The sequence below is a fragment of the Cynocephalus volans genome, chromosome 2 (assembly GCF_027409185.1).
Source record: "Cynocephalus volans isolate mCynVol1 chromosome 2, mCynVol1.pri, whole genome shotgun sequence".
Taxonomy (NCBI): Eukaryota; Metazoa; Chordata; class Mammalia; order Dermoptera; family Cynocephalidae; genus Cynocephalus; species Cynocephalus volans.
The window spans coordinates 63,614,116-63,629,080 of NC_084461.1; the positions used below are offsets into that span (position 1 = coordinate 63,614,116).

Here is a 14,965-nt window from a genome sequence, read left to right on the forward strand (position 1 = left end):
GTCCCACCAACAATGTATGAGAGTTCCTTCTTCTCTGCAACCTTGCCAGCATTTATCGTTCAGAGTCTTTTGGATTTTAGCCATCCTAACTGGGGTGAGATGGTATCTCAGTGTAGTTTTGATTTGCATTTCCCGGATGCTGAGTGATGTTGAGCAATTTTTCATATGTCTGTTGGCCATTTGTATATCTTCCTTAGAGAAATGCCTGCTTAGCTCTTTTGCCCATTTTTTAATTGGGTTGCTTGTTTTTTTCCTGTAAAGTTGTTTGAGTTCCTTGTATGTTCTGGATATTAATCCTTTGTCAGATGTATATTTTGCAAATATTTTCTCCCACTCTGTTGGTTGTCTTTTAACTCTGTTAATTGTTTCTTTTGCTGTGCAGAAGCACTTTAGTTTGATATAATCCCATTTGTTTATTTTTCCTTTAGTTGCCCATGCTTTTGGGGTCATATTCATGAAGTCTGTGTCCAGTCCTATTTCCTGAAATGTCTCTCCTATGTTTTCTTTAAGAAGTTTTATTGTTTCAGGGTGTATGTTTAATTCTTTAATCCATTTTGAGTTGACTTTAGTGTATGGTGAAAGGTATGGGTCTAGTTTCATTCTCCTGCATATGGATATCCAGTTCTCCCAGCACCATTTGCTAAAGAGGCAGTCTCTTCCCCAAGTGTATAGGCTTGGTGCCTTTGTCAAAGATCAGATGGCTGTAGGTGTGTGGGTTGATTTCTGGATTCTCTATTCTGTTCCATTGATCAGTGTGTCAGTTTTTATGCCAGTACCATATTATTTTGGTTATTATAGCTTTGTAGTATAGTTTAAAGTCAGGTAGTGTTATGCCTCCAGCTTTATTTTTTTTGCTCAGCATTGCTTTGGCTATGCGTGGTCTTTTATTATTCCATATAAATGTCTGGATAGTTCTTTCCATTTCTGAGAAAAATGTCATTGGAATTTTGATGGGGATTGCATTGAATTTGTATATCACTTTGGGTAGTATGGACATTTTCACTATGTTGATTCTTCCAATCCAAGAGCATGGGATATCGTTCCATCTTCTTGTATCCTCTCTAATTTCTCTCAGAAGTGCTTTGTAGTTCTCATTATAGAGATTTTTCACATCCATGGTTAACTCAATTCCTAAGTATTTTATTTTTTTGGTGGCTGTTGTAAATGGGCAGGCCTTCTTGATTTCTCTTTCTGCATGTTCACTATTGGAGAATAGAAATGCTACTAATTTTTGTGTGTTGATTTTGTATCCTGCTACTGTGCTGAAATCATTTATCACTTCCAAGAGTTTTTTTGTAGAGGCTTTAGGCTGTTCGATATATAGGATCATGTCATCTGCAAACAGGGACAATTTGACTTCATCTTTTCCAATCTGGATGCCCTTTATTTCCTTCTCTTCTCTGATTGCTCTGGCTAGTACTTCCAACACTATGTTGAATAGGAGTGGTGAGAGTGGGCATCCTTGTCTAGTTCCTGTTCTTAAAGGAAAAGCTTTCAGCTTTTCCCCATTCAGGATGATATTGGCAGTAGGTTTATCATATATGGCTTTGATTATGTTGAGATACTTTCCATCTATACCTAACTTATAGAGGGTCTTTATCATGAATGAGTGTTGAATTTTATCAAATGCTTTTTCAGCATCTATAGAGATGATCTTATGGTCCTTGTGTTTGATTTTATTAATATGGTGTATCACATTTATTGATTTGCATATGTTGAACCAACCTTGCATCCCTGGGATGAATCCCACTTGATCGTGGTGAATAATTTTACATATATGTTGCTGTATTCTGTTTGCTAGTATCTTAGTGAGGATTTTTGCATCTATATTCATCAAGGATATCGGCCTGCGGTTTTCTTTTTTGGTTATATCTTTACCTGGTTTTGGTATCAGGATGATGTTTGCTTCATAGAATGAGTTTGGGAGATTTGCGTCCGTTTCAATCTTTTGGAATAGTTTGTAAAGAATCGGTGTCAATTCCTCTTTGAATGTTTGGTAAAATTCTGCTGTGAATCCATCTGGTCCTGGGCTTTTCTTTGTTGGGAGCCTTCTGATAACGGCTTCAATCTCCTTTATTGTTATTGGTCTGTTCAGATTTTCTACATCTTCCTGGCTCAGTTTTGGGAGCTTGTGTGTGAAGATAAATAAAATTGACAAACCATTAGCATGGCTAACAAAAAAAAAGAAGAGAGAAGATTCAAATAACAAAAATTAGAAATGAAAAAGGTGATATTACAACTGATTCATCTGAAATACAAGGAATCATTCGAAACTACTATAAACAACTATACGCCAACAAATTTGAAAATCTGGAGGAAATGGATAAATTTCTGGACATACACATGCTTTCTCTTTTTAAACCATCTTTAAAATATTGCTATAAATTTCATTCCTTTTCTTCTGCCAGTCTCTCCCCTCTGTCTCTCTTGGAGGGAAAGAATATAAAGGCAGAAAAGGTTTTTCTCCTGAGAGAGCTCACAATTTAATATCCAATACAATAGTGCCACAGTAAGAGGAGGAAAAGAAATAAAGGAACATTGAATTTTGTGGGATGGAGGACAGAGATCCAGTTAAGTTACAAAAGATATTTGAGCTGATCCTTGCAGACTTGTGACAGAGCTAGGAAAGGCGTTCTAGACAGATCAACAGCCTGAGGCACAGAGTACCCCAGGTCATTCAGTGAGTTGCAGCCTAAACAAGAACACGCCCTCTAGAGAATCTGACTGTGTCTACTGGAGACAGATACCCATATGATTCAGGGTGATTGTTTCTAAAAGTGGAATTATAGTTCTAACCTGCAGCTGATGGGCAGCTAGTGTCACAATAATTCTAACAAAGAGGCATGAAAAAAATTTCTGCATACTGGAGGCAAGATTGAAGTCTGGCATGGGGAAAAAAGCTACATTGTAAACCTGTAGCTCTCCACTTTGAGGAAACTTACTGTAAGGATCTCCACATGGTGGAAGTTTCTTTCATTCTAGAGATCACACCACTTGCTTATTTCTGGGATTGCTTTGTTATACAGCTATTCACTGATCCTTTTAGTAATAGATTACATTTATTGAACTTGTGCCATTTGCCAGGTGCTGGTCCATACTCTGTGTGCCAGCTCATTTAATAACTTTCTTCTCTTACAATTTTACTTTAATGGTTTTGACAACTTCCTTATATGTTGAGTAGATCAAAACTGACACACAGCCACTCTGAGCTGCCAGGTAAGCTGGGAAAGTGAGTAAGTAGCTTTTTTTAGTCTCTGTAATAGAGGCAGGCCACAAGAAAGGAACAGTTAGGAATGAGTATGTCTGCTACATAAACTGTTTCTTTTCTCACTTGCCTACTTTGATTATTTCTCTTTTCATTTTTCTTCTTTCTTGTCAATCTAACTTTTTCTCTGTAGAGACAAAAATTCCTTAAAAATTAAGATTCTTCACTGTTATATTTGACATATATATTGAATTTCGTGAAGAATAAATTATAGCTTAAGTTTTTTACTTTTATTTGTGTAGACTAACATTTATGAAATTTCAGCATTAAAAAGACAATTCCACAGAAAGAACGTTTACATTATGCTCCAGTATATTTAGTTACTGTTTTATTGCTATTATTATTATTATTTTAACACTATTTAACATAAACTCATGTGCTTATAAAAACCATATGAGGTATAATCTTATGTTGTACATTTTCTTTGTAGCTATTTTAAGACATGAATATTATGAGCCAAATGTGAGTTCTTTATTTTACCTAAATTGAAGCTTTCAGTTGCAGTAAGTTCTTTAAATTTATAAAACAGTAGAATCATCTGATACAAACAATTGGAATGGTTCATTTATTCAATAAATATTTATTAAATTCCTATTATGTGCATGGGAGTATGGAGAGATCAAAGAGTTGGTAAGGAATGATGTTTGAGAATAGGTGGTCTGTGTTTGTGAAAATAAAAGCAATTATCAGCCTTAATAAATAACAATAAAATATACATAGATAAACACCCATAAACAATAATAAAATATACACCCATCAATACCCATGAACAACAGTAAAATATATACTCATAGATGAGTAGGTGGATGGATGGATAGACAGGTAGACAGATAACCTACTAAATTAAGACTAATGTTGTGATTAATGGTGTTTCAATATTATGTTGTCTAAAAGTATGTTTACTTTTTTCAAAATTAAGGTTGACAAATTTGCAGTGGAATTAGAACAGAGCCGGAATTTGAACAATACCATAGTGCACATTGACATGGATGCTTTCTATGCAGCTGTAGAAATGAGGGACCATCCAGAACTGAAAGATAAACCCATTGCTGTCGGAACAGTGAGTATGTTGGTAAGTAGGTAAAGATTAAAAACAAAAAGGAAATTTCATAACATAGTCAAGTAAGCCTTACTGGTTCATGAACAGAGAAGACTTTATTGAAGTCTACCAGTTTGCTGAGTATTTTTCTGGGTACCTTATATATGTTCAATTACTGAATCTTTTCAACGTGCCTTAAGGTACTAGTTTTTATTTCCATTTGACAGAAAAGAAAACAAACTCAGAAAGATGTTTATTAACTTGCGCGAAGTCACAAATCCAGTAAATAGTAGAGTAACATTGTATGTTTCCATTGCAAATTAAACTTTTGTAAGTAACTGTTCTGATTAAGGAGAATTGAAGAAGAAAGAAAAGGAAATGTTACTCTAAAGCAGAGATTTTCAAACTATGATCTACAGGCCAAATCCAGCCTGTGCCCTTTTCTGTAAATGAATTTGTTCCAACAAAGTCACACCCACTTACTTATTACTATTGGTACACTAAAAGAGCAGAGTTGAGTAATGGCAACAGAGACTGTATGACCTGCAAAGCCTAAGTGATTACTATCTAGACTTTTACAGAATAAGTTTGCCAACCCCAGCTCTAGAGTAGCATATTTCATTATTAATAGTACATTTAGAATGCAATTAAATAGTTTTTCCCATAACTTGGAACAATTGCTTTTCTGATTACTATGTTGCTCTTCCTTTTTGCCACCCTAACCATATAAGGTAAAGACACCAGGATGGCTGTATGTGGTTGAAAATGTGTTGGGAATTAAAAAGTAGCAACTAGAATAGATGGGTTTTAGCATTAAAAAAAAAAAAAAAAAAAAAACATGCTAGAGAAACAAGTAGAGTTCTTACCTGTTCCTGACTCCTTCCAATGCATTAGATAACCATAAACTTAATTCCTTCTGAGTTATAATTTTATTATAAAACTATAATCTGTTTGTGCTTCATCTCTGCTTCCATGAGTATACAGACAACTGACAACTGTTTCTAAAACAGTGTTTATTGAAAGGATACTCCCCTTTCCTACAAATCACCAACAAATATTTGATTAAGAACATCTAAGACTCTCTCTATATATGTATACACACATATGTATGTGTGTATACATAGATACATTCATGCTATTGCCATGTAACCAAAACTAAACTCACTGCTTTTGAAATCCACAAAATATTTTCTTTCTTACAATGTCCCTCCTCCTAAAAATTGGTTATTGCTTCCAAGTTCAAAATGATTGTTTCTTATACTTAACAAAGATCATACCTTTTGTATGCTGAACTAATAGATTTCCCTCCTAATGAGATTTGAAGCATAATTGTTTTTGTTCTATTAAACTCATAAAAGTGTATCTCCAAATTAATGGGAATGATGATGTTACATGTTTGATTAGCCTGTTATAGGTAGAATTCTTTTTTGGTGAATTTAATAGATTTTTGAAATGTTCTGATTTGGCACTGAGAGTTGGAACTTAGACCCTATAGCAGTTATCTATTACTATATAACATGCCCTTCAGTACTTAGTGGACAACCATTTATTTGTTCATTGTTCTGTGATTTGAGCTGAGTTCACTGAGTATGGCTCAGCTCTACCTGGGGTTGGCCAGGGCTGTTTAACTCAGGCTGGAGGATCCAAGGTGGCCTCATTCACATGTCTAGCACTTCAACTGAGGAAATTGGAATGGCTTCCAGTCTTCAAACTTTCTCCTCTCCATGCAATGCCTTATCATTTAGTAATCTACCCAAGATCTTTACAATGATTGCTAGGTCACAAGAAAGTAAAAGCAGAAGCTGCAGGATTCCTAAGGCCTAGGCTTTAGAACTCACACAGGGTTGCTTCCCTCACATTCTTTTGGTCAAAGCAAGTCACAAGGCAAGTCACTTGGCATGAGGAACTAGAACCCACCCTTTGGTAAGAGTAAATAAAATATTGTGGCTGTGATTTACAACCTACCACAAACCCAAAAGTTAGAGGAATTCATATCTAAAATGCTGTTTCTACTCTACTGTAGATCTTGCTTTCCTCCCAATTCCATTAAATTTATTTATGTTTAAAGCATTGGTTTGTCATCTTTCTAGTGCTATCTGCATTTTCTGTTCTAAAACACTGACCAAGGGTAAGTATAGCTTTGAATACGATCAAGATTTTTTAAATGTCATTTGAAAACCATTACTGGAAAATTGATATTATTCTGAAATAATTCCTTCATTTAATAGATTCTGTTTTGCATTTCTTTGTATTTTCACTTGAGATTCCAAACAAGGATTCTATTTATGATTAAAAATTTTTTGCAAATGGTACCATATTGACATAGACTATTGTCAGATATCATCATCAATAGGATTTAATAAGTAATATTCTTCTCCCTCTCATACTTTTTTAGTCTATCTCCTAGTCAAAATATTTTTACCCCAAAAAATATTCAAGCCTTAAGAAATAAAACTTAATTTAAAAAAGTTATTTTAAGTTTTAATCACTTCATTTTGGAGACTTGATTTGGCTGGACATATATTAGACCTTTGATTTTTGTTCTAGATGAGAAATTTCCAAAATCCCAAGTAAAGCAAATTCTAAAAGTATACTGTTATATGATACTGTTACTTTCTATACTATTACTATGTAACATCTATACTATTTGTATTATACTATTACTTCATGTTAATACTTTTTTTACTTCATACTATTTTCTATAATATTTCTTTTATATAACATCACCCTCTATCATTCAAACTTTGATATATATTACAAGTACGCCTTACAACCAATGAAATTTAGTTACTGAAAATATGAGAACCTTTTCATTAGCATAGTCTTGCTTATTACTGGTATAACATTATAAGTATAGGAACAGCAGTAGGAGAGAGTCATCGTATCATAATACCATGATAGGATAAAGTCAAAGCTTGGTTCGAGACAGTGGCCTATAAAAGAAATGTCCTTGAATTGAAAATGCACATCAGTAATGAGTTTCATATGAATACACCAATCAATATGTTCATTTAGGGTTGTGTGTTTTTTTTCCCTTGTGGTCAATTCTCTTTTAGTCTACCTCAAATTACCATGCAAGGAGGTTTGGTGTTCGTGCAGCCATGCCAGGATTTATTGCTAAAAGACTCTGCCAACAACTTATTATAGTACCCCCAAACTTTGACAAATACCAAGCTGTGAGTAAAGAGGTAAGTTAATGTCTCACCCCTGTTTATAGCCTTTCACTGGTTTCTTGTCACCTACAGAGTCAAGTCCAAATGCCTTACTTACCACATCAAGATTTTGTCATAGCTTACCTTTTTAATCTCACATACTACTACCTCTTCAGCTTGTATGTTGAATACTGAGCTGCATATAACACTCAGAATACACTGTTCTGTTTCCCAATTCTTTGCCTTTCTATGTATTTTTCTTCTGTTTAGAAAACTCTTCTCATCTCCCCAAACTTTGAATTGCCTTAATTATAACATAAAATTAAATATAGCTATTTTTTCTTCATGTGTAATTTATATTTCCTTCTAGAACCACCTTATATTTTATAATTTACAGGATCTACTCATTAATTTTAGCCTTTTTTCTGAATAAACTTTTTGTCAGTGTTGTTAAATAGTGAAAAAATTCGCTTTATTTTAATCTTAGTTGCTTTTTTTGCCCCACAATCTAGTGAAGATGCTTAGGTGCATTTAATGTCTAAGATGCTAATAATAAAAGAGAAAAGGGGGTAATCCACTACTTAAAAAAGGATCTCTGAAGTATAGAGATTTGATTATTTACTAAAATTGCTATATTAGTCCATTTCTGTTGCTTATAACAAAATTTCTGGAACTGTGTAATTTGTAAGAAAAGGAAAATATTGCTTACAGTTTCAGAGGCTGGGAAGTCCAAAGTCCAGGGAACACATCTGGTGAGGGTGTTCTTTGGTGGTACCTTTACAACAGTGTAGGGGTCTCACATGGCAGAAAATGGCAGAGCACAGAGAGAGAGACTAACCTCATTCACTCTCCTTTTAAAGCCCTCAGAACCACACCCATGACCACCATTATTAATCCATTCACTAGGTGTGGTCCTCAGAATCTAATCACCTCTTCAAGGCCGCCCCTTTCAATCACCATAATAGGATCTCCCACCCTCAACAGTTACAGTGACAATTTAAGCTTCAATGAGGTGGGTGGGGAGGCGGGGCTGGGAATCCAATCTACGGTAATGGCCAAACTGTCATATGTGAAAAATTGCCATTTTCTCTATTTTTTATAACAACTGGCCTATCATGCAGTGCTGGAATTTAATTTTTGAACTAAAATTTTAGAGTGCCACATCAAACACTTTTAGACTGCCATAGTAAAATGTAGTGTGTTAAAAAGATTGCTGTCTGAATGGAAACACTTAAAAAACTATGGCCTAACACTTATTACCATTTAGTCATGCAGTGATCTTTAAATTCACTCCTCGTATTTGTATTCCACCTCATTTCCCTGGAAATGACACTCCACCCTAAGTTTAAAAACATTTTTTTTATTCTTTCTAAAACAGTCTGTGAAATGTGCTTTGTGCCTACCTCTGAAAAGGTAGGGGAGGAGGGAGAAGCACACTCGCATTTGGTTACTGTGTTTATCTCTTTTATGACCTTCCCAATTAAAAAGAGAGAGGATCCTAACCATAAATATTATAGGCTTTTATTAAGTTTGAAAATACTACAAAGACTTTGTAAGAAACAATTTTAAAAAAAAATTCTACTTTAGATCGGCGAAACTACTGACAGTATGACAATGTGAACTAAATTGTTTTTAGTTCTCTTTAGGCTGGTTATTTACATAAGTTGGAGAAATCTTCAAATCTGAGCAGGACCTAGCTAGTGTATTTGTAGATAACAAATGAGTTCTTATGTGTAAACCAACTATCGCACAAATTCACCACTCACTATAGATACATTAATATTTATGGCTTGGTTAGAAAGCTTAAGGAAAAGCCATTTTTGTTTTATCCAAAATATTGGAATAACTTTAACTGTTTTTGGAGCTTTGATTGCTTAATTTTTACTGGAACATGTCTATTTTAGTTCATATATCAGTATCCTATGTAAAGGAAGTTAGTAAGTACTCAGCAATGTCTCTAGGGAGTACTTCTCATTCAGAATCTTAGTTGGCTGCCAGCTACAGACTTCCCAGAGTTTCATTTTCACTAGAGAGATTCTATTTGAGTATGTTATGAAAATGATTTCCTCTGCAAGAACAAAGCTAATTAAGGCACTCTATGAGTAAAACTTGGCCAAGTTTATATCACCATTTTCTAAAATTCCCCTTGACTCAGCTGTTCATAATAATGTTAAGCTAAAAAGCTTTCCTTTTATAAAACAAGAAAAAGTTTTCCGTGATACAGTAACAGCTTTTATTTTTAAAAATTTGTTTTGGTGGCTGGCCTGTATCAATATCTTAACCCTTGACCTTGGTATTATAACACTGTACTCTAACCAGCTAAGCTAACTGACCAGCTCAGTGGACAGCTTTTAAATGCTAAATGGAAGCATACCATAATTCGTCAAGTATGTTTTCTGATGTACATATGATTTTGGCAACCATTCCCTCTAATTGTAGCTAATATATCAATGGTTAAAAAAAAAAAAAACAACTTCATGGTTTCATATAATAAAGCTATATTATATAGAAGGCATTTCTGGATTTTAGCAACTATAATTCTGATCTCTGTATGTATTTTTTTAATCCCAAGATGCAACACCAGACTTCTCCCCATCATTCAATGTTATCATGGCATTACAGTACAGATTTTGTCATCTTTTCCATTCCAAATCCAAATAAATAGAGCTTTGTTTTCCCATATGGATACATGCAATAATGTGTGTATTGAGTGTTTTATGTTCAGGTTATAATTAATTGAAATGTAACTACTTTCTAAAGTAACATAGTACCTTTATGTAAGATTATTCCTTTTTAAAATGAACAAAAAGGATCGTAAAAGATGACAGGGAGTAGAATCCTGTCATTCCCACTTCTACTTTTGACTGGCTACCTAAAAAGTTAACCGTTTTTTGTGCTTACTGGAATGATGTTGTCTGAGATTTGAATCACTTATTGTATCTAGGTGTAGGTGGCTAAATAGAGATTGCATCAAATAAGTTATTTCATGTTCTTCTACCTTCATGATCTACTTTAATACAAAAGAGAATTTTGACAAATATGCCCTGGTAATAAGTTATTTATTCCTTAAATCCATGAGCTATTGATTGCAGGATCGTTACTGTAGTTGGAAAATAAAAGTATTAATGTTTCTTATGAGCTATATATGACAGAAGGTTTCGCTATGGCAGCAAAATTTAAACCTTTTTGCTTCTCTTGGAAGGTTAAGGAAATACTTGCTGATTATGATCCCAATTTTATGGCCATGAGTCTCGATGAAGCCTACTTGAATATAACAAAGCACTTACAGGAAAGACAAAATTGGCCTGAGGACAAAAGAAGGTATTTCATCAAAACGGGAAACTCTGTAGAAAATGGTAAGCAGGTTATTAGAATTATCAAACTAACAAATAAACAAATAACAGCCCTTTGAATTAACTCATTAGTGTGCATAGGTGGTAGGACTAGATATACCTTTATAAAAATGAAAAATCAGAAACTTTAAATATACTAGTGTAATTATTATATCTCTAGACTTTAAGAGGCTGCAGAGTCCCTGAACAAAATAACTTCGTAGCAGTTATTTTCCTAAGATCTAACTAACAAAAGATTAGGATTGCATCAAAGATGAGGAAGTTATCTGTTTAAGATGGCCTTTAGAAATCAGATTAAAAAAAAAAAAGATTAGTCCTAAATGTATCAAAACACTGAGTGATTTTATTTTTCATTTCCCAAATTTTCTATAATCTGGTTATATTATGACCAATTTCAACTTTCCCAGTGAATGTCTTCTCACTCCTTTCTTTGACTTAAACCTTATTATGATTCTTTTACATGTAATGAAACAGAAGTTTCATAACTCCAAGGATTTTTTTCAAATGATTTCTCTTTATCACCTACCAAAGCAATGCCAAGAAACATACAGATATTACACATACTGCTTCCAACTATTTGTCAAAAGTGTGATTATGTCAAATGTCTGAGCTGTCCTGAACCACTGAGCAAAATTCACCTGAATGAAAAGGTGACACAGAGGGGTTTGCTCACAATCCACAGCCACATTTTATATGTATAACTCATTAACTGCTTCAAAGGGGACAGGCAGTGGTGGGCAAACCTGTTTGTAACTTTCCCTGAAGCAAAAATAGTGGATCTGCAATAGCATAAAATTCCAACTCTCTCACATTGTTTGGGGTTTGCATCGTCTGGAGCAAGTTTAATGTGGTCATCGAATCACAACTTCATTAGCTTATTTGAAGTCCTAAGGGGTAGGTCTCTCTCTTTTCTTTAATAGAAACATTAAACAATAATCACAATTTCTGGACATAGAGGTTTGGAGCAAAAGGTTTTCCTTCTTTGGTATAACTTTATTGTTTGGGGATGTGGCTCATAAAACCTGATGCTACTTTGCTTAAAATCTCCCTTTGTTAGTTCCATACTTTTCTTTCTTTTTTCTTTTTCTTTCTTTTTTTTTTTTTTTGGTGGCTGGCCGGTTCTGAACCCTTGGTCTTGGTGTTATCAGCATCATGCTATAATCAAGTAAGCTAACCTGCCAGCCAATTCCATACTTTTCACAAGAGAAGGGGGGAAAAATCATTACATGGCTATGTCAAAGTATCCCCTGAGGGCTCCTATAACAATTACTTACAGAGTATGTTAAAAAAAAAAAAAAAATCTACATTGGGATTAAGGTAAATGTTTTTGTTCTCTACTAATGTTCTTTTCATTTATTATAATATGCCCAAAATCACTATGAGGATGTGAATTTTTAGTATGTGTTGCTTTTAACATACTTAATTGGATGGTGTCCTCTTCATGTATTTTATATTTTTAAGCAGTTGAAGTAGTTTAACTTTTTTTTCTCTTATATAAATCCTTGTGGGCTGGACTTTCAGGCATTTTGATCTTACATTATGCCATGGGAAACTGTCAACTATGTGTGGGAGCTGTGGCAGGTGATTGATATATCTTCCTCTACAATCCAGGACATTTTCTGCTGTTTCTCCTTTTCTAAAATGTGCTTGTCTTTGGAAATGTATAGCTAACTATGGTCTTTATATACAAATAAAATAATAATTGTCACTTTATGTTACTCTGCCATATGTATCTGGATGATAAGTGCCCAGCAATATGAGAAACTGAAATACTATATACTTTTTAGCACTTGCTATCTATGTGGAATGCTTTAATCCTAGTGTTATACTCAGTTATGGGGATTACCTCACTTATGGGGATTATAAAGACATTTCTGTCTGAAAGCAAATAAGAAACTATTTCAACAGTTAGTTACACCACCAGGCCTCACAGAGAAGTAGAATATAGTTCAGAGTGCTGATGGCCACCTTTGTACCCTATGAATATGCATAATCAATACAATAAAAAAAAAAAAGCAACTGTGCCATTCTGGAGCAGCTCTAGTAACGTTCCAGAAGGCAGCATTGTTTGCTTCTTACTGTAGTGTTCTGCTATTCTAGTAACTCACATTAGGGCAGCAGGGTGGTAAAGACATGTGGTACAAAAGATGGTATAAGGAAATCTGCAGAAAGGGCTTATGAACACGACAGGAACCTTACTTGGTGTGCAGTTTTTCTATATCTCCCTGTACCTTGACTTCCACCTATCCAGAATGGGAAAAGGGCTCCAGATAGGTATCATTTCAACTGTTCCACACTCTTAATCTCCTCTGAATTGCTTTCCATTTTAAAACTAGAATATGGAAAATGAAGAGAACTGAAACACATAAATAACAGCTAATTTAAATTTGAAAATAAGACTTACTATGTATGTGGCCTGGAAATTCTGTTTTGGAAAACATTTTCTGTAACCTAATTCATATTACATCTTTAAATTTTGAAACTAATCAGGTGTTTGTCATGTTATTTACATTATTATTATAAAATTTTTCTAAAAGGACAAGTTTATTTTTCAAATAATATGCATTCATATGTATCTTGAAACTAGAAATTTAATTTTTGCTTTGCATTTGCCTTAATTTGAAAAAGGTTTATATGTAATAAAATTATTAAATGGGATCAGAAAGCTCTGTTGTTAATCTTAGTTGTTATAACTACAATTAAACTGTATTTCTCCTACATTAAGCTCAGAAAATAGTCTTTAGTGGATTTGTTCGTGAAGACATTTTTAGTATCAGTATAGATTTAAGCACATTTTACAGTCCATTTGTGAAAAATGCAAATAAAATGTAGTAATAACCAGATTTTGGCATTTTTACTTTTTCTTTTCTTTTCTTTTCTTTTTTTTTTTTTTGTAGCAGTTGGCCTATATGAGGATCTGAACCCTTGACCTTGGTGTTAAAACACTGTTCTAACCAACTGATTTGACAGGCCAGCCTTTACTTTACTGTTTAATAATAATAATTTACAACTAATTGATAATTATAAAAGTTCTTTTCCTTAAACTTGAATGTTGGTTGATGCAATCAGACCTTCAGAATTTGTATATTTAAAGAAGCACAATTTTCAGAGATAATTTCTATTTATTGCAAATATACCCTTAGTAAAAGTGATACTTTATAAACAAGCAAGTCAAAATGAAAATCAACATTTGAAAGAAGAAAATTCAGATTATTTTAACATCTGAAAAGTTTCCTTCATGAATGAAGAATAATTAAGATTTTTTCCTCTAAAAACAAAACTTATTTTTCAGGTATAATTATTCTATATCCTTTAATGCCTTATTACTCATTCCTCAATTCTAATTTAAGAAGTTTCTTTTTATCTCTACAGAATAAAGGGGAAAAAAAGATATCCTTTTTTTAAAAAAGAAAAATGTAATGTGAATTAAACCCTATTTCAATTAATTTAGGTACAAAAATAAGTAAGTTTAAGATAGGATATCTCCTTTTAAGATGTATACTACAGAAATATGCAATATTCTTTTAAAGAAAAACTTGGATACAGTGTTTTCTTTGTTCAACAGTTACAAAATATAAATGATCGCATTTCTGATCTCCATTCCTAGAAATAAAACTAAACTAGATTTGTTTTGTTTTCAGAAATAATGTAGGCAAACCTAATTTATGAAGTATGTACTTCTTGAAATGAATGAGTTACTGTTCCTGTCTATAATTTAGATAAACCAGGAAAGGAAGTTAATAAACTGAGTGAGAATGAACGATCCATCTCTCCACTACTTTTTGAAGACAGTCCTCCTGATTTACAGCCCCCAGGAAATCCTTTCCAAGTGAACTTTGAAGAACAAAACAATCTTCAAATGCTCCAAAACTCAGTTGTTTTTGGAACATCAGCTGAGGAAGTGGTAAAGGAAATTCGTTTCAGAATTGAGCAAAAAACAACACTGACAGCCAGTGCAGGTATTTAAAAGGGTATTGATGGCCACTATGGTTATAATTTTTAGACTGGCTAATTCAAGTGTAATATTAGTAGTTTCTTATTATAAATTGTATAGGAACATCTTACTTATCTATTCTTTGATTCAGCTTCTAACATTTTTACCTATTCAGAATAGCTGTGAACCTACAGATAAATTGGAATCAAGCAGAAATGACTA

At 33.5% G+C, this 14,965-nt stretch overlaps 1 protein-coding gene across 3 annotated transcripts in view; it reads left to right on the forward strand.

The window, feature by feature from the left end:
- POLK (DNA polymerase kappa) overlaps positions 1-14,965 on the forward strand; it is a 67,210-nt gene that overhangs the window by 38,255 nt on the left and 13,990 nt on the right. For 2 of the 3 annotated variants that reach the window (XM_063085125.1, XM_063085124.1), the window contains exons 4-7: positions 4,185-4,337; positions 7,361-7,492; positions 10,659-10,812; positions 14,529-14,768. In XM_063085125.1, coding sequence (XP_062941195.1) covers positions 4,185-4,337; positions 7,361-7,492; positions 10,659-10,812; positions 14,529-14,768 — 679 coding nt within the window. The remainder of the gene's footprint in view (positions 1-4,184; positions 4,338-7,360; positions 7,493-10,658; positions 10,813-14,528; positions 14,769-14,965) is intronic. The other variant, XM_063085126.1, reaches the window with a different exon arrangement.